Consider the following 26397-nt stretch of genomic DNA (forward strand, 5'->3'; position numbering starts at 1 on the left):
GGCAGCAGGAGGCAAGCAGGACACCTCAAAAGGTGTTGTTAGCCTCAGAGGGGTACAGACATAGGAGAGGGAGCGGGCTGTGGGTCCCAAGATGCTCTGGGATGCAGTTCTTTTCTTTTCCTTATGGAACAACGTCTCTTGGCCTTGCTGACTCAGGCTCTTTGTCACCTTGACAAGATGAGTGACTATTACTCATTGCCTGGAGGCCTGGGCCACTGGGACCTAGTGCATGTAGCATAAAGCAAGTGAGCAAGTGCTGTAAGCATTGGTTCCCTGTGCCTCCTTCTGTGAAAATGCAATGCCTAGGGCACAGGAACACAAGGGGAATCTTGAGCTCTGTCCACAGACCAGGTATCTCTGAGAGTGACCTATCCCTTTAAGGAACTGGCTCTCAGGGATGGGCTTGGTTCCTGGGTATCTCTGGAGGAGGAAACAACCCCCATTCCTCTCTCTATCACTTGCATCTCTTACCTCTTCACCCTCTACAAGTGTGTCACTACCTTCTAAGTACTCTATCTGTGTCCTGACATCTGTTTTTGCTTTACCAAAGTGCTGGGCCTTGGTTGCCTGTGCCAAGCCATAAGAGAGGGCAAGTAGAGCAGGTCCAGGCCTGAGCTGGGAGTGGAGCAAGGCAGGAACAAGGTCAGGAGCTGGCAAGGTTGACATGACCCTGAGCCAGTAGCTTCAGGCTCCCTAACTTGGACCCTACTGCTTAGAACACTGCTTGTGCACACAAGTAAGAGCCAATACCTAAGAGCTGAGGCAGGGCCTGCCTCTTGCTAGAACTCACCTGGCATCAACTGGCTTGTGTTTCCAGGTCCTTGTTCAGGCTGGGACTTTGAGTCCTCTGTGTTCATTAGTCTATGTTAGCTCTGTAGAAGTTGCTGATACCATTAGGAGTTTTCCTTTGTGCTCAGCCTTTTCAGGTGTCAGTTCTATCCTAAAACAACTGTTAGAGAGAATATAAATTGTCTCCACACTGCAGAAGAGCACACTGAGGTACAGAGGGTAAGCCACATGCCCAGTTACTGTCTGTTGTAGTTTGAATGTAATTGGCCTCCATAATCTCAGTGGCAGTATTAGGAGGCGTGGCCTTGTTGGAGGAAGTATGTCACTGTAGGGGCGGGCTTTGAGATTTCCTATGCTCAGGATACCACCCAGTGTTACAGCCAACTTCCTGTTGCCTGTACGATGTAGGATTCTCAGTTATTCCTCCAGCACCATGTCTGTCTGCACACCCCACCATGCTCCCTGCCATGATGATAATGGACTGAACCTTGAAACTGTAAATGAGCACCCCTCAATTAAATGTTTCCTTATAAGAGTTGCAGTGGTCATGGTGTCTCTATCTATAGCACTATCTAAGACACTGTATACTAAGGCACCATCTACAGCATCATATTTACCCTTATACCTTGACTCCATAAGCCAAGATGGTGCTTAATGGCTGTTTGGGGGACTGGAGTGATGGGATGGCTCAGTAGTTAATAACACATACTCTTCCAGATCACCCCAGTTTGCTTCCCAGTACCCATGTCAGGCAGTTTACAATTTACTATAACCTGAGCTCCAGTGGATCCAACACCCTCTTTCTCACTTTTAGTGGTACCTGTACACACATGGCATATATTCACACAGACACACATGTACATATCTAAAAAATATTGAGAGGCTAGAGGGATGGCAGAACAGTTAAGAGCGCTCGCTACTCTTTCAGAGGACCTAAGTTCAGTTTCTAGACCCCCATGTTGGACAGTTCACAATTGCTTGTAACTCTAGCTCTAGAGGATCTGACGCCCTCTTCTGGCTACCACAGGAACACACACACACACACACACAAATAAAGAAATAAAAATATAATAAAAATTAATATTCAAAGTATCTATAAATGTTAGGCAAGCTGGGTTGAATTGGTGACCTGCACCACTGGGGCTGTTGGTAACTACTTTTGTTCAGGGGACCTATGGTTTTCAAGGTGACTGTTGATGCCTGCCATGTAGATGCTATTCTGGCATCAGGGTGAGGAAGCTCACTTTCATACAGCCCCCAACACTTCAATTTGAAGATTGCCCCACCCCGGTGCTGCCCAGTCTCGGCCGGAGCAAGTTTATGGCTGCCCCTCACCTGCCCTCTGGGCACACGGTTTGCTCTGGCCTCATTCCACCTGGCATGGTGCAGTTGGCTGTGCCAAACCCTTGCAGAGAGAAAAATCACTTCAAAAAGTGGTAAACAAGCCCAACCCGTCCCTGGGGTACATGCCATTCTTCACAAAACTGTTCTGTTGCTACAAGCTGGAGAGCTGGGGATAGTTCTAGTCTTGTTGGAGAGGTTCATCAGCTTGCCTTTGTCTATCTTGATCTTTTGAGAATGTAGATGAGCAATGAATGAAATGTTACCTGCCATCTATTCTGTATCTGTGGAGTACTTGGCTAACCACCTCTACCACCACCACCACCACCACCACCACCACCACCACCAGCAGCAGCAGCAGCAGCAGCAGCAGCAGCAGCACCACCACCACCACCACCACCTCCACCATACCATCACCACTACCACCACCACCACTACCATCACCACTACCACCATCACCACCACCATCACCACCACCACCACCACCACCACCACCTCCACCATACCATCACCACCACTACCACCACCTCCACCATACCATCACCACCACCACCACCACCATCATCACCACCACCACCACCACCACCACCACCACCACCACCACCACCGCCACCACGAGTGTACATCATGTCTGTGTTGTGCTCCCAGCTGCCTTATTTACAGCCACCCCAGGCTCTGCACTGCCAGAAGGCACAAGTGTGGTTTTAGTCTAGCAACGAACTGCCTGCTGAATGGTTTAGAACAACCAAATTTAATTGTATCGCTGTTTGGAGATCTTCCATGTGAGTTCAGATTGTGGGTTCAGCCGCCCTCCCTCTGGTGGCTGCAGGAGGGCCCTTCCTTACCTTTTGTGTATCCTGGTGTTGCTGGCCATCCTTGGCATCCCATGGCTTCTGGATATGTCACCCCAGTCACAGTTGTCCTCTCAGAGTGCCTTTAAGTCACCTCCCCTCTCTCTGAGTTTTTCTGTGTGCTGGCATTTCTCCTTTGTATGCAGACCCCAGTCAGTGGGTGACAGCCCACCCTAATGATCTTGCTTTGACTTCCCTTTTTATAGACCCTAGTTCCAAATAAAGACACAGTTTAGAAGCACTAGGCATTAGGATCTCAACATGTCTGCCTTGGGAAGACCCATTTATCGCCTTGCCTTCGACAAGTTATTAATGTCAGCAGGGATCCATTTCTTTATCTGTAGAATGGGCTGTTGGGCCACTAGATGATTAAATGAGCTACTATATGAAGGGAGTGTTTGTAACAGAGTCAGGCATTTAGTTCCTGCTGCGTGAGAGCTGTCATCACCACAGTCTTATTGCACTTGGTCAAATGCAGGCTCCTCTGAAGTCAAGGTGTTCACTGAAGGGTTCAAAGATGGATTAGCAACCCAAGTCTGCCTGGGCTGGGACAAAGCTCCAGGACAGGCTTTCACCCAGACTAACATAGACAGGCTCCATGGAGCCACCTTTGGAAAGTATGTTTCTTTCACAATCTTGTCAAAGAATCAAACTCAAATACACAGAGGAGAAGAGTGATGGTTTTAGCCCTGGACTTCAACATGAGTGAAAAATTGCGGTCTTGGCTTCTTCAGCGACAAAGTCAGTATTTGCCCTGGTAGCACCAAAGCTCTTCCTGACAATCTATGTTCTATGCATCTAGGGACACAAGGGTCAGACCAAGTGCTTCTGAGCCCCTGCCATTTCTACAGGTATTGGTATTGTTTTCCTGTAGGCTTAGTGGCTGCACCTGAATCTTCTGCTGTTTTAACTACTGTCTTTGGCCCCACAGTCGGGGGGCTGCTGCTCAGACATCGGTTCAGCCACCAACACCAGTTTTGCCACTGCCGCAAATGTAGTTTTTAACTAGGTCTCTATTGGTCTATTTATCAACCAAGAGTCAGGAGTCAGATGTTGGGGTGAAAACCTGCTAGCTCAGAAAGGCCAAGGAGTAACCAACTGACCTTCCTCTTTGGCCAGAGACCCTCTCCAGCTGTCTCAAACCAAATTCTAAGTCCCTCCCTACTATTTCTTATGTATCTCTCTACCCATCTTCCTGGCTCCCTTGTACTCTCTATGGCTGATTCCTGTCAACTAGTTGCTGGCTCTGTCTCCTGACCCAAGGTTGATTTTATTAATCAGTCTCAGAGTTCACAGTGTGGTAAAATATCCCACAACATATTGGGCCCTGGATGGTCAGAAAGCAAGCCATGATAAGCAAGCCAGTGAACAGTGTTACTTCATGATCTCTGCTTCAGTTCCTGCCTTGAGTTCCTGCCTTGACTTCCTTCCTTCAATGATGGACCATAAGCTATAAGCTGAAATAAACGTGTTTCTACCCAAGTTGCCTTTGGTCATTGTGGGAGCCTCTGGGAGACCAGCTCCAACCTTTTCCACCTTTTGAAGGGTTCTTAGGTAGAGGAGAGAGGAATTAAGAAATGACAGCTAGAAAGAGAGATCTAGCCAATGAGAAGAAAGACAGAAACACAGGATAGCTTCAGGAGGGCCTGGGTGGATATCCAACAGCCTTGAAGTTTATTCAAACAGGCTTTTTATAATATGCCAAGGGGAAAGGCAAAAGATCTCCCCCTTGCAAGATCAAAGCACACTGTATAGCCAAGTGTAGACTCTTCCAAACACCTGGTAACCATGCCCCTGACAAAATCATTATGCAGCCCTGCTGGGTAAAGCAAGCCCAGATTCTCTGACCCTGAGTAAGTTCTCACTAGGAAGCCTCTGTGGGTTCCCTGCAATAGGAAGCAAATTAGGACAGTGGAACACTGTAAAGCATGGACAAGCCCAGCTCCATACCCCATCTTTCACATTCCAGTGATTCAAGGTTGGAATGGAGCATCTGAAGTCAAGCTTCCTGGAGTGTTTGGTGACTCTCAGGACCATCTGGGGCTTGTGCAGAAAAGGGTGTCGGGTCTAACCCCAGCTTCTGCATTTCTAGGGAGCTCCCCACATGTGCCCCTGCTTTGAGGACTGCTGCTGGAGATGCTCCAGGACATCTTAAGCAAGGATGTTTCCTGCCTTCTGCCCCACACTGTCCCGCCTCTTCCCTTCCTCTACCCAGGGTGCTCCATTTCTTCCCTACATTGGTTTGTGCTTTGATGAGTACTCAGCTCTCTTATCAGGGAGTAGAAAAAAGTTATTCTTTTTCTCAGACCAAAGGAGTTTGGAATGCCATCTTAGACTCCCATATTCCCTGTCCTCTAACAGAACACTCAAGATTGGGTGGTTTATGAGGCATGTAAGTTTATATGGCTCCATGTTCTAGACACTAGGTAATCCAAGAGCATGATGTGATACCTGGGAAGGCCTTGTGCTTCTTCATACTATGGCAGAGGGTACCCCATGGGTAGGCAGTACAAATGTGACATCTCAGTTGGCATTGTATTCCTTCTAGAGAGCCGACAGTGCCATCTCAGGTCCCATACTCACAATCTTCTCCAATCCTAATAGACTTGCCAAAGCCCATCCTCCAAAGGTCATTTAGAAGGTTGGAGACTGAATTTCCAACCTGTGAACTCTTGGGGTACACATTCAGACCTCAACAAGTGTTTCAGTAAGTGTTCTACATGAAGGAGAGGTGGTCTACCTAACAAGGGGATTGAGGACACAGAAGTGAATTCACAGGGTCTCATGTGGCTTCAGAGATGACCAGAATGTGGTCCCAGGGGACCAGGGTAACAAGAAACAGCCAGGCATGTTGCTGGGGGAGCTGGGGCAGGGTAGAGGGCTGCTGGGTTCACTTCCGGACTCACCCTGGATCTACTCTCTGTGTCTCCCTATCACCTTCCAAGACCTGTAGGGCTCAGCTCTTGAACTTACTCATTAGGTGTGTAACTCTCTTGGATCTTTCTAGGACTCAATTCCAAGTTTCCATGAAAAAGAACATCAGCCTATTATCAGGGGTCAGCCCTGAGGGTTTGAACATTCAGTGGGTGTTTTTTTGTTTTTGTTTTTGTTTTTTTGTTTTTTGCTTTGTTTTTTTTTGTTTTTTTTTTTTTTTTTTTTTTTTTTTAGGTGTGGCGAGGCTATTCAATTAAAGCTGCTTGCTACTGAAAAGACAGTTTATCATCACAGTTCCCAGGAGGAGTTGGCATGGCACACCATGAAGAGATAAGGCACCGGTGGGGCAGGAGTCACAGGAGAGGGAGGAGCGGTCTGCACTGGGGGGATGCAGGCCTACCACTGGCTGATGGTAGAAACTTTAGGAGAATCTGGGGTGACAGCTCTGTCCTTGGTTATCTGATCCCTGGCCCTGTGGGGGTGATTTAGGCAAGTGGATGGGGGACACAGAATGTGAAAGAGTGACAGAGTGGGTGGCCGGGGTGTAGGCATTGCATTGGTTGGTTTGAGCAGCCTGTGGGCAATAAACGGCTCAGTTAATGCAGAGTAGACTGTGGAGAAGTGGGGAATTGTGGTTGTGGAGCTAGGTGGGCCCTGTGGATCCACTTCAAAACTGCCTTTCTTTATTTTTGGATATGGCTTTTTTATTTTTTTCATTTATTTTGCATATTTACATACCGACCACGGTTTCCCCTCCCTCCTCTCCTCATGTTCCCTCCTCCCACTTCCCTTCTACCCTCCTCCCTACCCCCCTCCTCCCTTCCATCCTCCTTTGTCTTCATTCAGAAAGGGGAGGACCTCCTATAAGAGTCAACAGAGCATGGCACATCAAGTTGAGACAGGACCAAGCTCCTTCCTTGTATCAAGGCCGGGCAAGGCAACCCAGCATGGGGAATGGTTTCCCAAAAAGCCAGCTCATGTGCCAAGGACATATCCTGGGCCCACTGCTAGGGGTCCCACAAAGAGACCAAGCTACACAACTGTCACATACATGCAGAGATAGGTCCTATGTAGACTCCCTAGTTGGTGGTCCAGAGTCTGTGAGCTCCCATGAGCTCAGGTTAGCTGTCTCTGTGGGTTCCCATCATGACCTTGACACCTGCCTGCTGCATTCCCCCCAATCCCCCCCAGCTCATACAATCCTTCCTCTCTGTCTTCAGCAGGACTCCTGGAGCTCAGGCCAGTGCTTGGCTCTGGATCTCTACACCTGCTTCCATCAGTTACTGGATGAAGGCTCTCTGATGACAATTAGGGTAGTCACCAATCTGATTATAGTAGGTGGCCAGTTCAGGTACCCTCTCCATTATTGCTAGGAGTCTTAGCTGGGGTCATCCTTGTGGATTCCTGGGAGTTTCCCTGGTACCAGGTTTCTCCTTAGCCCCCAATCCCCCCCTTCAAGATATCTCTTTCATTATTCTCCTCATTCATCCTGTCCCCATACCTCCACCACCACCCCACCACCCCCAGTTTACCCAGGAGATCTCTTTTGTTTCCCCTTCCCAGTGAAATCCATGCATCTTTCTTTGGGCCCCCCTTGTTACCTAGCCTCTCTGAGGCTGTGGATTGTACTTTCTTTAGAACAACGTCTAGTCTGCTCTTTGCTGAGTCCTGGAATATTCCTGACAGGGGTGGAATAAAGATTGCTTTTAAAAATTATTTTTTTGTAGCTGGGTGGTGGTGGCACATGCCTTTAATCCCAGTACTTGGGAGGCAGAGCTAGGCAGATCTCTGTGAGTTCGAGGCCAGCCTGGGCTACCAAGTGAGTTCCAGGAAAGGCTCAAAGCTACACAGAGAAACCCTGTCTTGAAAACCAAAACCAAAACCAAACCAAACCAAACCAAAAGTTATGTATTAGCTTAGGTTGCTGTGGTGGTTTGAAAGAAAAAGGTCCCCAAAGCGAGGGGCACTATTGGCAAGTGTATCCTTGTTGGAGAAGCTGTGTTGGAGGGGCTTTGAGGTTTTCTATGCTCAGGATACTGCCCAGTGTTATAGTCAACTTCCTGTGGCCTGCAAGATGCAGGACTCTCAGCTACTCCTCCAGCACCACATCTGCCTGCATGCTGCCTTGCTTCCTGCCATGATGATGATGGACTAAACCTCTGAACTGTAAGCAAGCCACCCCAATTAAATGTTTTCCTTTATAAGATTTGCTGTGGTCATGGTGTCTCTTCACAGTAATAGAAACCCTAAGACAGTTGTAAAAACTGATAACATGAGAAATCCAAGGCATAGTAAAATAGGTGACATTCTTCTCTTAAAGGTAGTATAGCAGTCAAGCTTCTCTAGAGAAACAGAACTGATAGAATAAATCCCCCCCCCACACACATAGAATTTATTAGTGTGGATTATAGACTGTGATCTGGCTTGTCCAATGATGGTGTCTCCCAACAGAAAGTCCAAGAATCCAAGTTTTTCAGTCCACGAGTTTGGATGTCTCAGCTGGTCTTCAATGTGTCAGAATCCCAAAGAAGTAGGCTCTAATGCCAGTCAAGGAATGAAGTTGCCAGAGAGAGTGAGAGAAAGCAGGGAAAGAGCAGAAATTTCCTTCTTCCGTTTCCTTTATGGAGGCTAGCACTAGAAGGTATGGGCCAGCTTTGGGGTGGGTCTTCTGACTTCAAATGGTCTACATTTAAGGTCGACTCTTCTGACCTCAGATGATCCAGTCAAGAAAATCCCCACAGTATATCCAGCTTCTTGGTCATTAGTTAATTCCAGATGTAATCAAGTTGACAACCAAGAATAGCCTTCACAGGCAGGTTAAATTTAAATATGCTGAGTATATAGGAGGATAGCGGGTTAAGTACACAGTATTAAGTGACCTCAAGGCATATTATTAACTTGGTTTTCCAAAAAAGTCCACAAAATTTCAGTCTTTTTGGAGTCAAGAGCTTTCAACAGACCACATTTTTTTTTTTTTAAATTTAAAGACTTATTTATTTATTATATACAAAGTGTTCTGCCTACATATATGCCTGCCCACCAGAAGAAGACACTGACTCTCATTATAGATGGTTGTGAGCCACCATGTGGTTGCTGGGTATTGAACTCAGGACCTCTGGAAGTGCAACCAGTGCTCTTAACCTCTGAGCCATCTCTCCAGCCCCGTCAAGAGCTATTTTCATAATGATGTATCACTATACTTCTTTCAGCTCAAAGGAGATTGGAATACTGCTAAAGTCCATTTTGGCTGCACATTGGTGTGTGTATGCCGTTGTTCTGTAAGCTCAGCCTAGCTCTCTCGTCTGTCAGCTTAGGAACTGACCTCTTCTCTCTGTGTCTCTCTGTCCCCATCTCTGTCTTTCTCTCGTCGAAGATCATTGACATTGGCCGAAGCAGCAGGCATCATATGCAAATGTTGTAACTTCACCAGTGTTTGGGGAAAGGCATCATGTGGCCACCACACTGTCTGTTATACAGAACTCTCTTTCAAGCCAAATAGTCTTGAGAAGTTCAGCTGTGCCCTATTGTGAAAGATCATCCCTCCTGGGTTTTCGACTGTTTACATCTCCTCATAGAGGGTAGGGAGGGGTATGAGACCCTCACCTGAGTATCCACCAGGTGTATGCAGCTCTGCCCTAACTGCACTGAGGAAGACCAGAGGAATGGGTTCTATCTATAGAGCTATTGGGAAAGCCATCATTTCTGCTGGTAAAGACTTGGCCTTTTGGTGGGCATGTCCACACTCCAGTAAGTAACCCTTCACTTATGCTCTGTGATGAAGCTTAATATAACCTCATTGGTTCCCCCGGAAAGAACTGTGGTGGAATTGTATTGTGGTTTGTCAGTGGAACTGTAGGAGAACAGGTAGATGGAGTTTACATCGCCCACTGGGAAGAAATTTTAGCAACGGTGTCATTTCCTCTGAAAGCTGGCATTGCAGGATGAGGAAGAACCTGCCATCCTCTTCCTTGCTGACTTCACTGAAACTGTCTGCCAAGTCAGTGCACGGAGCCCATTCACACCAGTGTGTCCTGGGGAGAGGTGGAGTTTTGAAGATGACAGATCTGAGTCAGGGCTCTGCATGAAGTATGCGTGTGTGGGGAGCCACTAGCATGTTACAGTGCATAAACAGGGTTCGTGAGAGATTGCCGTGTATGCAACGTGATGCAAATGAAGAAGACGACGGGAGCTCTTGGGTATTATGGGATGGCTGCAGTGCAGAAGCACAGGGTTTTGACAGCAGCCGAGGAAAGCAAATGTTCTGTTGTGTGATTGAGGGATCAGTCAGAAGCATAGAGGGCTTGTGATTCCAGAAAGAAGAAGGCTTGGGCGCTAGAAGATAATATAGAATCGAGGGGTATGTATGATATGACGGGCAGCTGAAGGCTGGAGGGGTGGCAAATGAAAGACCTAAGACTCAGTCATCCTAGGCTTGGGGAAGTGACTTTGAGATTTATCTTAAACAAGTTCTACATATGGGGTCTGTTAAAGTCTTGAAGCATTCTTTTTTTTTTTAAATTATTTACTTTTATTTCATTTGCATTGGTATTTTGCCTGCATGTCTGTCTGTGTGAGGGTGCCAGATTTGGAGTTAGAGACAGTTGTGAGCCACCATGTGGGTGCCAGGAATTGAACCCGGGTCCTCTGGAAGAGCAGGCAGTGCTCTTGACCACTGAGCCCCTGAAGCAGTTTCTGAATGTAAATTTTTAAAAACAAAATCTGATGCTTGTTACTCTGTTTGGGCATGGGTCTTTAATTTTTAATATACCGAGAGCTTAAAAAATGTGATCGGGTATGTGGTTTCTTACTCGTTGGCAGCCCTGTCAGGTCTAGGGGGAAGTGACAGTGATTGGTGAATCAGGAATGTCAGGAGGCTGAGCATGGCTCTAGGAAGCAGGAAGAAAGGCTGTAATTCATTCACACAGAAGAAAAAAAATCTACAAACACCTAACACCCTCTCCACATAGCTGGGCGATCCTAAAGTAGAGACCTCATCTAAAGGTTTTAGTGTGTGTGTGTGTGTGTGTGTGTGTGTGTGTATGTGCGCGCACGCATGTGCACCAACTTCATTATGAGTCATGCCAACTCAATTCTTCAGTAATTTTTACTTCTATATGAAGGCAGGATGAGCCAAAGAGATCTGCATTAGACTGTCCACCTTGACAAAATACCCATGCTTTTTTATTCTAAGGGGAGTGGAACTTTTTCTCTCCCCTCCAGAGCAGAGCTTATGGAGTCCACTGCAGCGAGTGGCCTGTCAGTGGTCAGTGTCTGGGTGTTCCCGTCCTGGATAGGCCCAGCAGGGAGAAAGGCAAGGCTGAGGAGCAGCTGCTTGCACTCCATGTGTAAGGATCACTTCTATCAAATGCTAACAACATAAATCCTTAGAAAGTTGGAGAGATGTGAAGGTAGGGGTCTCAGGCACGTAAACCTCGACCAGAGCTATCACAGAAGACTCTTCTGTGAAGTGTGAAGAATCAACACTTTGCACAATGGCTACTACAACCTTACACACACAGAGACACAGACACAGACACAGACACACAGACACACACACACACACACACTTACACACGCGCATACATGCATGCACGAACACACGCACGTGCGCGCACGCACACACACAGATGTTTCTGCCCAACAACTTCCTGTTTAATGTAATGGAAGCCACACATGGTATTGATCCTGTGGCCAGGCATTATTATTTCAAAACAACTTATGCAAGCCTCCTCTATTTCCCTTTAAAGCTGCCCCTTGACTCAACTTCCTTAAACCCCCACGTTATTTACCATCGTGCATTCTCACCCTCATGTCCATCCCCAAATAAATTCATTGTTTTTGGAGGCTCTTCCTGTGGCTGTTAGTTAGTGTTTGACTCACATAAAGTAGGCAGTGGGCTCAGATCAGGGAAGGGAACCACTTGGTGTCCCTGGCCCAGGGTTGGAGGAAAGACTTATTGGAATTGATGGAAGAACACACAGTCTTGGGTGCTGGATTAGGCCTGGTGCTCTCTGCCTGGTCAGTTGGCACTGAAATGAAACCAGGTTCTAGCAGCCCTTTTATGATTTCGTCCTGGGTCCTGTGGGAAAGTGGGCTGGTGTGAGAGTGTTCAGGGATGGTCAGTGTTAAGGTTGGACCCTCTGGGATTCCCCGTTCTTCCTCAGTTTGCCTGGAATCCTGAGGTGGGAATAAGGAAAAGAAGGAAGAGGGAAACCAAAAATCCTTCCACAGTGAGCCCCGCCTTTTCCTGGAATTGAACAGCAAAGCAACGTTTCCTGGAAGTCTCCAAAACTCTATGTGTACTTTGTTTCCACTTACTGTTCAACTCTAACCTGGGGTATGAAAGGAATTGGGAGATTGCAGTGAATAATTATGCACAGCCATGTCGTTGTCAAGAGACAGCGTCTCTATGCTGGGCAGACTGGCCTTGAACTCTGGGACTTGAGTGATCTTGATGCAATCTCTGAGTGCTGGGACTCCGGGTGCATACTGACGTAACTGGCCGGAACCACCTTCTCATGCTTCTATTTAGGATTGTCAAGCACAGATCGTGAATGCCGAAAGGAAGCATTGCGCTTATATAGGCTGAAGAACTGAGCCGAAAGATGTCTGTATCTGAGACGTTGGGAGCGGGAAACATGCCCTCTAGTGTGGAGGAAGGGACTTCACTCAGATTTCCAGGTAGGGAGATGGGCTTGTTTTTGGTGCTTAGGGGTGAGTGGTAAGATGGCCAAAGGAGGAAGAGAGGAGTGTGTGCTGGGCTGTAGCCCATGAGCAAGAAAGTCACAGAGGCTGGAAAAAGACCAAGGCATGGGTGCTGCCCTTGGGGTTCCAGCAGGGACCCAATTTTAACTGCAATTCATTTTAGCCCATGGAGACTCATGCAGACCTTTCACCCCCACAATGATGTAATAACGGGGAGCAGACAAAGATGTCATTCACCCCTGTCTTCACCTTATCTTCTCAAAAACCAGGAGCCTGAAGCCTGTGTCTTCTCCTCCTGTCCTTAATTTATGAAGTCCTTACGTGCAAGAATAGCTTTTCATGTCTCTATGAAAAATACGTAGAGTTTCTCTGTTGCTCAGTTGACCAGAATAGGGTTTAGAATTCCCAACTGTATGATGCCTCACTGTGAGTTTTATCCTAGGTGGTTGATGACCATATTCTCTTCCATCACAATTGCAGGATTTGGATCTGATAAGAACAAATGAATTGTATTTCAGAATTAGGACTATACCCTCAAACTGGGGACAAATTCATAATGTTAGGTAGCCTACATGCTGTCTTCCTGCTCACCTTCCTCCACCCTCTGGCCTGCATATCACAAAAAAGGATCTTGCTGCAGTATTTTCAGGGGGTGGCTGTTGGTTTCTGGGCCAGAATACAGGTTGGGAAAGCTCCCTTGGGTCTGAAAGATGAGGAACCGCTGCTCCAGCCTTTGCAACAAGCATGTGGATAACACGCATCTTGAACCTCAGAGGATCTTACGATGATGCCCTGGTGCATTTCCCATCAGCTGGTGGGAGAGTTGAACTGGACATCCTGTTGCTGGTGGGGTCATGAATGGAAGACAGAGGGGTACACGAGAAGCAGCTGTTGTTCCCTGGGTCCTGCAACGGGCTTGGGGGTTTAGTCTCTGGGACTGCTAGGTTTGAACCTTAGTTGTTTTGATGTCATTGCTATCCTCCTCCTCCTCCTCTTCCTCCTCCTCTTCCTCCTCCTCTTCTTCTGCCTCCTCCTCTTCCTCTTCTTTTTCTTCTTCCTCCTCCTCTTCTCCCTCCTCCTTCTCTTCCCCCTTCTCCTTTTCTTCTTCTTCTTCTTCTTCCTCCTCCTCCTCCTCCTCCTCTTCCTCCTCATCTTATTAGGGTCTTACCATTGAACTCTAGCTAGACTGGAACTCTCTATGTAGACCAGGCTGGCCTTGAACTCACAGAGATTCATTTGCCTCTGCCTCCCAAGTTGCTGGGATTACTATCATGCATTCCCTAACTACACCTTGAGCACTTGAAAGGTAAAGAAGCTTGCTAGGATGCTTCTAATTGCTAGGAGTTTAATACGCGTTATTAGTTTGGATTATTAGACTCTCTGATTGCCTTAATTAAGTTTCTAATACTATAATAAACACCATGACCAAGGTGTTGGGAAGGAAAGGGCTTATTTCAAATTACAATTTACAATCCTTCATGAAGGGAGCTCAGGGCAGGAACCTGGAGGCAGGAACTGGAGCAGAGACCATGGAGGGTTGCTATTTACTGGCTTGGTTTTCTTGGATTGCTCTGCCTGCATTCTTATACTTTTCAGGACCACCCTCCCAGGATAGGCAGCCTAGTGAGATGGGCCCTCCCATAGCAACCAGCAATCAAGAAAACTCCCTCACAGACTTGCCTATAGGACAATCTGATGGAGGCATTTCTCAATTAAAATCTCCTCTTCCCAGATAGGTCCAGGTTTGTGTCAAGTCAACAAAAACCAAACAACACAATGATCAAGCTTTCCATACACTGAAAATGAGGTTGGGTAAATTCCTCTTTATAGGTCACAAGGTTCATAGTTCCTCTTGACTGTGGACAAAGGCATCTGGGCACGATCTTGCTTCTCCTCTGAGGCTATCTTAAGCTGTGTGTTGCCTTTGTTATTGGGTGAATAGGATCCTAAGTCAGGCACATCAGCTGGAGTGACCAGATTGAAGGCATCGGCTATTTGCATGGCTTTTATGCTGGGATGGTGATGACATTTAGGAAGACCTTCCTGTTGGGATGAATTTTGGCCTTTGGAACTTCTTTGGCATGGCTCTAAATTTATAACTTACTCTTCAACCTTACCATGTCAGAATTAAGAAACAAAAGCAAATAATCTTCCTTCAAGAGTCCTTGGGAAAAGAATAAACATGGATATAATTTAAAACTTGCCCTTTGCCCTAAAAATTCATTTTGGGGTATTTATAGCTTCATAAGACCATTACCCAGCATGAGTGTTGGCTTTGTCAACTTGACACAAACCTAGATATATCAGGGAAGAAGGAATCTTGACTCTGTAAGATTGGCCTGTAGGTAAGACTGTGGGAGTATTTTCTTGACTAGTGATTGATGTGGGCGGGCCCAAACCATTGTGGGTTGTGCCACCTCTGGGCAGGAGGTACTAGATAGTATAAGAAAGCAGACTGAGTAAGCCATGGGGAGCAAGTTCCTTGGCCTGTTTCAGTTCCTGCTTTTAGGTTCCTGCCCTGACTTCCCTTGGTAATGGATTGTGACGACCTGAGAATTATGTGATGAAATAACCCTTTCCCCTCCAAGTTGCTTTTGGTTATAGGGTTTTATTGCAACGATAGAAACCCTAACTAAGACATCTAGTATGATACTATGTATGTGAGTAAATTAACATAGTTAAGTCAAACATGGCCCCCACAATGGCCTGGATCTCAGTTTGCTCTTTTTCAACCAGAGGATGAATTTGACTGTCATCAAGTTCCCATCTAGTTCTCACATTTAATTTTTATTAGACACTAGTTACTCAATCTGAAATTTGAATTCCAGGAATTGCTTTCTTTGCTAGGCAAAGGCTGCAAGTTTTAACTTCACCTTGAGATTTTAAAAAATATTTTTTTCATTTTTTTTTTGAAGTTACATGTATGTGTGCATATCTCTGTGGGGTTAAGCACATTGGAACGCAGTGTCCTTCATGGCAAGAAGAGGGAGTTGGATCCCTTGGAGATGGGGTTACAGGCAGCTGTGAGCCACTTTGACACAGGTGTTGGGAACCGAACTTGGGACTTCTACAAGAGCTGTATGTACTCTTTACTGCTGAGTCATCCCTCCAGCCCTGGCCTTGGAACTCGTGTTGAGAGTGTGGAAGTCTTAACGCCTTTCTTTAAATGTGTTTGAACCTACCTTTTCACCTGTGGGGATATGATGAGCTGATACAAACAAGGTTAAAAATATCATCAGGGCCAACAGCATGGGTTGTTTTTGGTTTTTTCCATCATTGATATTGTTTGTGATTATTATTTGCAGTGCTGGGTTTTAAAGTACATTTTGTAAAGCCTTGTTTTCCACCCTCCAATGGGGGCCCTCTGAATGCACTTGCCTACACTGTGTGGCACTGTCCAGCATCTATACAGCAAGGCCAAGGGGCTGTTGGGACTGCATAGAGCTCGGAGACTAGCAGGGGTCAAGACCTGGTGCTTGTCTTCTGGAAAGGCCAGGACCAAGGCCCTGCTCTCTCCCACTTGGCTCCCTAACTAAGACCCAGTGGTAGACCATGATGTCTTTGAGATCTTGCTAGGAGTCGGGGATGGATTTGAGGTGTGGTGCTGAGAGACAGATGGGAAGTTGGCCTGCAGCTGCGGTAGGACTCACCCTGCCCCTCTCACGGTGTGGAGCTAGCTGCCTTGTGAATAAGAGAGAGAGCCAGCAATGGTATCATTCGGGTCTTCTGGGGAGTTAATGAGATGTTTCTTTAAGAACAGAAACTACTATTAGAGGCATTCCACAAATTAGAAAAAAAAAGGAATTAGAAAATCAACCCTTTACATCTTTGGGGGAAAAATCATAGAAGGTTAAAAAACAAACAAAACCTAAACCTCCTAAACAAAAAGCCAAATCGAAGCCCCTAAAACAATCCCAGAAGCTTAACCCTCTTTAGATCCCAGAGAGTTCCTTGTAGGTAGGAATGGGGACCTTCTCTCCCACTCATTAAAACCTTCCTTTTCTCTGTAATGGGACCGTATTTGGGTTTTAACCAGCATCCGACTGATGGGGTGAAATCCCATCCATGAAACTGTTTACAAATTGTGGATATACAACCAGAATCACTTTAAAATGTAAATCACTTTAAATTCTCAGTTAGAAGTACGTCATTTTAGCCAGTCACATACACACACATACAAAATAGGGAAACTCAGAGTTTCCAAGGCTACTTCCCCATCTGGCAAGCATGTACGCACAAAGTGCCATGAGCCTGAGTGCTCCCCTGTGAGGAGGGAAAAGGTGTGTCCACCGCCACCCATTCAGAGCGAGTGACACAGCCCAGTTAGGAAATCCCAGCAGACAGGAACATATAAATCCCTGTGGGGGCTGCAGAGACATCGCTGAAGGTGAAAGTCTGGCCTGGCAGCCTTCCCCAGCCAAGAAGCAGCAAGGTGCAAGAATGCAGAGCTCCAGGTAAGCTCGGAGAGAGGCCGGGAGAGACCAGAAAACAGAACAGCAGCTCCATTTTTTTTTTTTTTTTTTTTAATGGGACCTCGGACCACTCACTCTCTCTGTGCTCCCTCTGACTTCATCTGGGTGATCTTTCTCCCTAGTGAGTGTCTAGACAAGTGTGAAGGTCACTTTAAGTGTTCTTTGGGTCCCCCCCCACTTTGATTTCTCTGTTTAAAATAAAAGCGGGGATGGAGCTAGGGGTTAGGTCAGAGGACTTCTAAGGAGAGTTCACAATTCCAGGCAGCAGATAAGCATCTGGAATCCTAGAGTCCTCCCGGAGAAGGTGAATGGGCTGGGCTCTCACCTTGGGAGGCTGAGTGCAGAGCATTTCTTTGGAAGGCTCCTGGGACTTTTCTAGTGTGGAATGTCTGTCTGTTTGTTTCAATGGACCTGATGCCTCTCAGAAACTAGAGCTTCCAGGCAGTAGGATTTGCCTAGCACATGAGGGTATTAGATAAATGGTCTTTCCTCACTCCCTCTCTTGCTATTTAAATCCCCCTCTCTGGACTTCCCCACTCCCTTTTGGAGCTCCCTTCTGCCCCCTCTCCTCTCACCACCACCCCCCCCCTCTGAGCTTATCAGTCCCTGGCCTCAGCCTCAGATTACACGGGTGATCTTGGCCAGAACTTCTCTCTGGGTAAATAGAGGCAGAGGATTGAGCTGCCCTCCCCCGTCCCACCCAGGGCTCTGTTTGAGGTGAGATGTTGCTGTCTTCTCTCTGCGCTCCAATCACCTCCCATCAGCCTCACCCTCTTCTAACTCTGCCTTTCCAGGAGGCTTGCTTTCTGGGATCAGTGTCTTGTTCCTACAGGCGTAAGTGCAGAAGAATGCCTTCCCCGGAGGCTCCTCTGAACCTCGCCTGCCTGTCTCAATGCATTCTTTTCCTTCTTTTAGCTTCTTAGCTTTTCCCAGGAGCTGTAGGTCTGGTAGTGCTGTGTGGATGGACCCCCCCCCCCCCACACACACACCATGGGCTGTAGGTTGTCCTGTTGCTTTCCCCCCACATCATACTCCAAATCCAACTGTTTGACACCTAGAGTTGTGATCACATCCCCCCCCCCCCTACTCCAGGAGAGCAGCCAGCTGCTAGTGTCTGCAGAGCAGAAGTACTTACAAGTGGTACTGATGCAGGTACTTTCTCATGGAGCTTTCCATGAGAGGACACTTCATTGTGCCTGTGCTCAGCAAGTGCTCAAATTTTGCCTCCGTCAGACCGACAACACAGATTGCTTGGCCCACACAGACGTTCGGATTCAGTCGGTGTGGAGCGTTGCTCAAGGACCTGCATCACAGACTGGAATTGCGTGTATTGGAAGTCCATCCTGAGGACTATTTTCTTAGGAGATAAAACAAGGTTTATGCTCATCAGTGAGCCTAGGAGGTAGTTATTTGGGGACAAGGACTTCGTGAGATCACTGTTTCTCCTGGGAGTCTTGTAAACACGCCAGTGATTTGTATTTGTGGGAGATGTTGCAGGGCCTGAGCATCTGCATTCCTCACACGCGTTGCTCACATTGCTGGACTACACTCTGAGTAACTGAGCTTTAAAGAATTTGGAAGAGACCTTACTTGAGCGTGAGGAAGGAGTAAATGTAAAGCATTGGGTGGGTCCTGAATGTTCGAGCGGTGATACTCACAGGGATGTTTTACGCATGTGTAATAGGCAGAACTGTAGAATGGGACCCACTGATTCATGCCCTGTATAATCCCCTCTCATTGAGTGAAGCTGGGATGTATAAACAGATGGATGCTCTCAGCCATGGCTTCCATTACCTTATATAGTAAGGCTGAAGGACTTTTGTGGGTGCAGTTCAGGCTCTTAATCAGCTGAGCAAAAGGAAGAGCACATTGGTGGATCCCATGTAAGAGTCTCACTCTTTATAAGTGGGTCTGGAGGTCAGAGTCAGACCTGCAGCAGCATCAGATGGGCCGTTGACCTCGAAGAGATGCATAAGGCTAGAGACTGGGTGGTTACTGGGACCCGGCCTTCAGCTGCTAGAAAGGAGGGCCTCAGTATTCCAATCATAACCATCATGTAAACTTGGAAGAGGACCGCATGCTCAGAACAGGAACACAGCCCAGCTGACCCTTGGCTTTAATCGTGAAAGACTTTGAGCTGAGAAACCATCAAAGCTGAGCTTAGACATTAGGCCTATAGCAGGTGGGGCTAAAATGCTGAGGGTGTGGCCATTGGTTTCTCAGAAATAGAAAACAAAACTGCGTCCTGGTCTTTCTCTTTGCCTCCTGTATGGACTAACCCGAGTTACAATGCAGTGGTGCCTACAACACCTTATAGCTTAACACAGTTATCAGTCAGTTTTTGCTTCTGTGTGTTTCATCTTTCAACAACTGTACCAGATACCGATGACTCCTCATAGCTTCCTCGGGCCTCCCGGGTCATTTTCCAATCAGTATTTGCAGAGAACATCTGCTGGATTATTGTTGTTTTGATACTCGTCCTCTCTGTGAGTCTCCTTCTCTCTGTATTGCTCTCTCTCTCTCTCTCTCTCTCTCTCTCTCTCTCTCTCTCTCTCTGTGTGTGTGTGTGTGTGTGTGTGTGTGTGTGTGTGTGTGTGTGTGTGTGTGTGTAATACCCCACAGGCTTACTACAGGATATACAGGACACGAAACTTCCTCTATGTCCTACGGAAGTGGTTTTCAATGTGTAGTCCCTGGACTAGAGGCTTCGGCATCATTTGGGAACTTCATAGAAATGTAAATCCTTGTGACTCATACCTCCTAAAACATACAAAGTAGGGACAGATGCGTGGATCAGCAGCTGGGTTTTAGGCCCCTCTTGTCAGAGTGGCCAGCTCTGCTCTGCAGGCAGCGTTCACAAGAGCCCATTATTTACCATGGCCGGAGAGTACAGGGCTGGAGTAGAGAGCACCAGCTGTGAACTGGGTCGGCCTGGAAATCCAAGTGTTCTTACCAGTGGTGTCCCAGGCCTAACTTCAAGGATGCAGAGAAAAGGAATTATACCAAAGTAAGTAAGTGCCGGCCATTAGTGAGCCTGGGTATAGCATATCTACCATGTTCTGTTGCTCAGTTATGTTAGCTGGGAGTTGTTGGGAGGGAAGTCCTGGACTGAATTCCAGACTGCAAGCTTCCTAGGGATGTTCTCACCACCAGGAACATGCTGGTGGTGTTGTCTCCCAGCCAAGAGAAGCCCGAGGGTTCAGTGTGGGAAGGGAACACAGCCTTTTGAGTAGAACCAAGGGTGTCCGGGCCCATGGAAAACACAGTGGGGCTGGGATAACTTCCAGATTGCATTTTCTTACAGCAAGGGATTTCCCCACACAGTGTAGATGAAAAGTTCTTAGATTCCATGCGTGCATGAGTGTGAGCGGGTGGTGTACATACGTGGATTCTGGGAATGGGTGGGTGGCATGCAGTGTGTTCACTGTTGACCTTAATTTTTTTTCTCATGGACATTCATCATGCAGGGCTCAGGATAGCTTCTTTCTTTAGTGACCGCAGAGGAAAGGACATTTTAGTTGTTGTCCTTGGTTACTCTTAGACTACTGGCCATTCTAGGGTGGGCACAATTTCTGGAGAATGGGAAATATTCTTTCAAAGCATAAGAAGAAAAGTCCTACCTGTCCTGACATCTTGACAGTTCTAGAAGAAAATATTTCTGCAATGTTTAAATATATTAGAGAAAAACATTATACTCATTGCAAATCATTGTGCCTCCATGTCCCTTTATCTGCTGTTATGAGAAGAATCTCATTTGGTTTCTGAATCCCCTTCCCACAGGGAAGGGAAACTCAGCCTGCTATTATGTATCTCTGTCTCAGATGCCTTGCATTCATTCCTCTTGGGCTCATCAGATTCCTTTGAGTAGCTGCTCATTGTAGTTTCTCATCTGGTCCCTTCTAGCCTTCTTCTAGGATGCATTCCCAAAGAATGGTAGGGGGAAGTGTGCTTGATGTATACCTGCTGACCTGGGGGTACTCACTGGCTTCCTCATAGCTGTTTGTATCTGCTTGGTCATGAAGTCCATCCTGCTGGGATCCATGGCTGGGAAAGCCCATAGTCTAATGCCTAAGGTATGTGACAGCCAATGTTCTGGCCAGTCTGTCCTCTACTCCTCACTGACTCTACCAGTCCTCTGCATTTGGCCACAACTCTTTTTTTTCCCCTCTGGTTCAGAATGTCCAGGTGATAGTCAAAGTAATTAGTAAGTTGTGGGGACCCACCCCAGACATTCTGAATGGATAGCGCCACATCTGTTGCTTAACTATGGTGATGTCTGGGAGCATCAGTGAAGCTGGACCTTGGCAAAGTGGATATGCCCTGGTTCCTTCTTGGACCGCTCTCTTGCTTCCCAACAGCACCCTCATCCAGGTTCATCCCTTTCACCACGGAAGCCCCAGCCCTGCCCAGCCCTTGCTTTGCCTCTCCTTCTTCACTGGAAGTACAGGGGAAGGTCTGAACACTGTCCGCTGACTCGGGGAGTGAGACAGGCAGCAGACAGTCTAGCACCCCTTCTGCGGATGAACCCCATCGTTACTGCCTTTTCTCTCTGCTGTTCCCACCCTGCTAAGAGCACCTAGCTGGGCCCAGGTGGGGTTCCTAGACAGATCCATTTGTGGCGAGCAAGATGTCTTCCGCTTTCGGCTTCTTTAAGGAAAGAAAAAAATCAAAATTCTTATCTGCCTGGCTTTCAGGTTTCAAACACACATTAGGTCTATCTGTCTCTTTCGTCTGGTAGCTCCCTTTCCCATTTTCCTTGGACCCCAAAGGACTTTTCTGCTTGTCCTTGTCCTGGGAAGGAGTTTCCTCCGTGTCTTATCTATATACTTCCCTCCTTCCTGGGCAGTTTACTGTGTTTCCACTCCTGGGGCCATCTTGGAGAACCATCAGGAATAGTTCTGAAAGTCACGCTGCCTTCACTGAAAATAGGCCCTGCTCCATCTCACAGAAAAGGGCTTGAACCAGAGGTGAACTGTTCTCTGTGATCCAAGGCATCACTGAAAACCCTAGCTGCTTTGTGCTCTCATACCCTCGGGTTCTTGCTGGGACCCAGTAACATGGAGGGCAATGCTGTGTCTGCTCTTCCAGGCCCCAGATGGCCATTTGCTTTTTTTTTTTTTTTTTTCCCAACAATCTTTTCTTGTGTCCCCTTTGTTACTGGGCAGCCATCTGCTATTGTTTGCAGAATATATATATTCTTCTGTCAACCATCTAATTTTCTACCACTAATCATCTCCTCCCTCACCCTCCAGGAGCTCAGGCATGTTCAGTGTGTGTTCTACTATAACACTAACAAACCCTTGCATCTCCCTTTGAGTGAACATTCACCCTTTACTCCATGATAAATTACACAACCACCGATTTATCATGACACATACATCACACAGGCCACACACTTGAGAAAGACAATCTTCTTTCTGTGCTATGTACTTCATCTGTGTCCCAATATTGGTTATCAGTGAATGAGTGGGCATGTTTGTAGAGTGTAAGATTACCTCACATGGGTTGTACCTTTGAGGAGATCCTAGAGCTTGCTGACAGCTCAGTCAATATCCCTTACACTGGGCCTCCCCGGGGACAGTCAAGCTGCTTCCAAGGTTTTCTGCAAGGAAGCTAGGGGGAAACTGCTCAGCTCTCTCACCTAGCTGCAGAATTCACAGGCCGTGAACTCACTTCTGCTGCATTCTTTTGGCCACACGTGAGTTACTAGCCTGTCCACATTCAAGGGAGGTGAGCGGGACTCCGCCTCTTGATGGCAGGTTGATGGTAGCAGTACAGAAGACTTACAGGGGATGGAAGACGTACTCATGGAGTTCTGTCAGGTCGCATATAGAGGGAAAGAATACCGGAGGGGGGCTTCTAAGCTGCCGCTGTGAGTAAATACATGGACTCTTGTGTTGAGAGCCTATGGCTCTTTTAACTATTCCAATCTTTTGGTCCTTGTTTGTCCTGTCTGTTTTATCTTAGATGGATACGTTTTCTGGGTAACTGGTTATTTGAATGTCTTTGTTGTTTCCTATATTTATGTTATAGGAATTGGAAGCACACGTTTCATCTGAGGGGTGTTGTGTGTGTGCTAGGAGCCAGACTTCAACCCCGATGCCAGCAGAACACCTGGCCACGAGTTACAATTGCCTAGAAGTGAGGTCCAACAGAGGCAGAACCCCAATGCCCTTGAGACACCCCGAGTCCTGAGCATTGGTTCTGTTCTTTGCTGGCTAAATGGCCTACAGTAGATCAGCTGACTTGGTATACTTTTTCTGATGAAGCCCCTTGACTTGCGTCTTTAGAAATGGAAGTTGTAAGCCTGACCGAGACCTGTGCTCAGATCCAGATTAACTTTGGGTCCTAGGGATTTAAACTTGGAGTGAGGCCCCATCAGCACGGCCTGTGTATTTTAGAGATGAGGAAACTATGACTGGGATTGTGTAATTGACTTTGTGGTTGCCCAAGACTACATAGCTGGTGATGGCACTATGAAGACAGAGACCAGTTCCAATCTCCATTACCTATGCTTTAGGACTCCATCACTAAGGGGTAACTCTGAAAGAAGGTGCCAGAAAGCTTAGCATTCCCAACCAGCTTGATAAATTCATATGTACTTTTCTCTGTGTACTTAAGATTGTGTTTATATGTTAAAATACCCTGTAATTTGGATGTATGCATTTGGTCTTACTGATCCCATTAGGCAACACTGTACACATTTCTAGCATGGTAACTGGTATTAGCTCAGTTATTGACTCTGATGCTGGAAAGTTCCTGGCTATGGAGTGGAACCAAAGCAGGAACCAGGCAGAAGGCAGAGGGTGGACTCTGTGAGATGTCACTCATGTCTGCCAGCTGTGTGTCCTTGCCATGTCCCTACCCCCACTCAAGCACCAGCTTCTGTAAAATGCCAGTGAGCCCCGCCGTGTGTTGAACATGTTCTCTTTTCTAGCATTGTCTTGAGTTCTTCATGTGACATGTCTGTCATCCTAAAATTTCCACCAGATTGGGTCCCTTTTACAGATGAGGAGAATGAAGCACCCAAATGTGATGTTTCTGGCCCTTGGCCATGCCTCTGGCAAGCTTTGTGTTCCCACTTTCTGTCCTCATATGCTTTTCGCTGCTCTGTTTTCTTTTTCTTTTTGAGACAGGGTCTCACTGTGTAGCTCTGACTATCCTGGAACTCACTCTGTAGACCAGGCTGTCCTCGAACTCACAGAGATCCACCTACCTCTGCCTCTCTAGTTTTGGGATTAAAGGCATGCACCACCACGCCTGGCTTCACTGTGTTTTCTAAAGAGTCTCACTGAGGTCCAGGAGGACCAAGGTGAACAAGCTTTCCATGAACAACTCACACAGTTCTAGACAGCAAAATCTGACCAATGAATGCCATTTAGATGAAGGCAAATTTGGGCTCTGAACTGACAGAAAAGTTTCAGACTATGGATTTGTCTGGAGATGGAAAATGCCCATATTTTAAGGGGATAAGCTCGTGACCATCTACAGGTGATCTCAATGGAAGGAATTTTCTAGGAAGCATCACCTTCCCCCAGGCTTCTCCAGGTCTCAGCAATGGAGGGACTCTGGTTAAGGAGTGGTCGGTGTTCATTCTGACACGATTATGCAATCAGAAACAGCATCATCATGCTGCTTGGAGGCAGAATTCCCTTTGTTCTGGGGATAAAATCTAGACGGTGTCTTTTCTATGGAGCAGCAATAATTTGTGAACAGCCCATCAAGGGCTCTATTTCCAGCCATTACACTTGCCAATAAAAGCTGCTGCTATTCTGTCACACATTTATCCTGACTGATACCAAGGATGCTCCCAACCCTTCACTTCTTCATGTTCTGAGATGTCCTCCTGAGGTACTTTTGATGTGAACATTTATTCTCTTACCAATTTTAGAAGGCTTTAGATGACGTGCACATGCAAGTCATGTGTGGGCTTTTAGGATTTTGTTTACCACCCTGGATGTTACTAAGTGATGGTGCTTGAGCCAATAATTAATCAACTTGATTAATATTCAACACTGCCACCTTGTTCTGTTCTTTTGGTGACTGTTCTCTCTGACTCAGAGGTGGGACAGTTGCCTAAAACCTCTGGGCATCAAAATCAGGATAATGACTAACTAAAGCTTAACCTCCCAGATGAATTCAGTCCTGGCACATGCAAATACAGTATTTTAATGGATTAAAAAAAAGAATTTTGTATGTATACTCACCTACGGTTCCACTCAGACCATCTCTACATCTCCCTCCCAGCTCCAAGCCTTCTTTTGATAACCCACCGAGTCCAGTTAGTGCAGCCTGGATGCATATGGTGTAGAGCTGGCTGCTGGAGCATGAGAAATCTTTGATGGGCTGCGTCTCTAAAGAAAGCTCCGCCTCTCTCAGCAGCCATTAGCTGCCAGTTGATGACAGCTGGCAGTGGGGATTCGTGAATCCCTCCTTCATCCACGCTGAAATGTTGACTGGCTTGACATCTGCCAGTCTTGTGCAGACAACCCCAGAGGCCAGTGAGTTCATGAGTACAATGTTCCCGTCACACCCAGAAGACACAGTTCAGCAGCAGTCTTCACTGGTCTCGGGCTCTTACGATCTTTCCTTCTCTCCTGTCAAGAAGGTCCCTGAGCCCTTTGAGAAATGAACACCCCGTCGCGCACTTTGGGGAGCTATCTCCATAGTAACTGCCATCCACTGTGAAAAGAATCTCCTGTGATGGGGGCTGAGAGCTGCCAGTTTGATGCCATGTCTGTGTAGCCAAATAATGACCAGTGTCTTCCCAGTGTCCCTAGGGCCAGTGTCTTCCCAGCCACCAGTTCTTATTTTTACTTATTCCTTTTCAGTCTGTTAAAATGTATTTATTCTTATATGTGTTCTAAAGGATTTAGAAGTTTGATGATACCTGTAATTTTTAAGTGTTGTATTTTTCTGTATATGGAATTCTAATGTATACATAGAGGGAGAGAGAGAAAGAGAGAGAAAGAGGGAGAGGGAAAGGGAGAGAGAGAGAGAGAGAGAGAGAGAGAGAGAGAGAGAGAGAATGAGTTATACCCTGAAGTGCCCTACACCATTTTTCATTTCCAGTCTGTACCTTGTGAAAGTTAGACTGAAAGGTGATGTAATCACCTACGTGTCCTTCGGCTGTTTGCAGTGTCCACATACGGAGGTCAGGGGAGAAACAGTTGGTCAATGGCACAAGACCAGTCTCCCAGGCCTGGGTGAGTACCGAGGGAGGATGGTGCCTGTCTGCTCAGGGATGGGGCATTTGAGCCTTTTGCTTTACTGTATTCTTTCTCTTTTTGCCTCATCTCTACACA

At 46.8% G+C, this 26397-nt stretch overlaps 1 protein-coding gene across 2 annotated transcripts in view; it reads left to right on the forward strand.

Annotated features, from left to right (window-relative positions):
• The first annotated feature begins 16972 nt into the window (after positions 1-16972).
• Positions 16973-26397, forward strand: part of Il1r2 (interleukin 1 receptor type 2) — a 38124-nt gene continuing 28699 nt past the window's right edge. Inside the window, exon 1 of one of the 2 annotated variants that reach the window (XM_036168193.1) lies at positions 16973-17074. Coding sequence is in view for 1 of the 2 variants with exons in the window: in XM_036168192.1 (XP_036024085.1) it covers positions 17061-17074 (14 nt within the window). In the remaining variant the exon portion in view is untranslated. The remainder of the gene's footprint in view (positions 17075-26397) is intronic. The other variant, XM_036168192.1, reaches the window with a different exon arrangement.

Source organism: Onychomys torridus, chromosome 18 (genome assembly GCF_903995425.1).
Source record: "Onychomys torridus chromosome 18, mOncTor1.1, whole genome shotgun sequence".
NCBI lineage: Eukaryota > Metazoa > Chordata > Mammalia > Rodentia > Cricetidae > Onychomys > Onychomys torridus.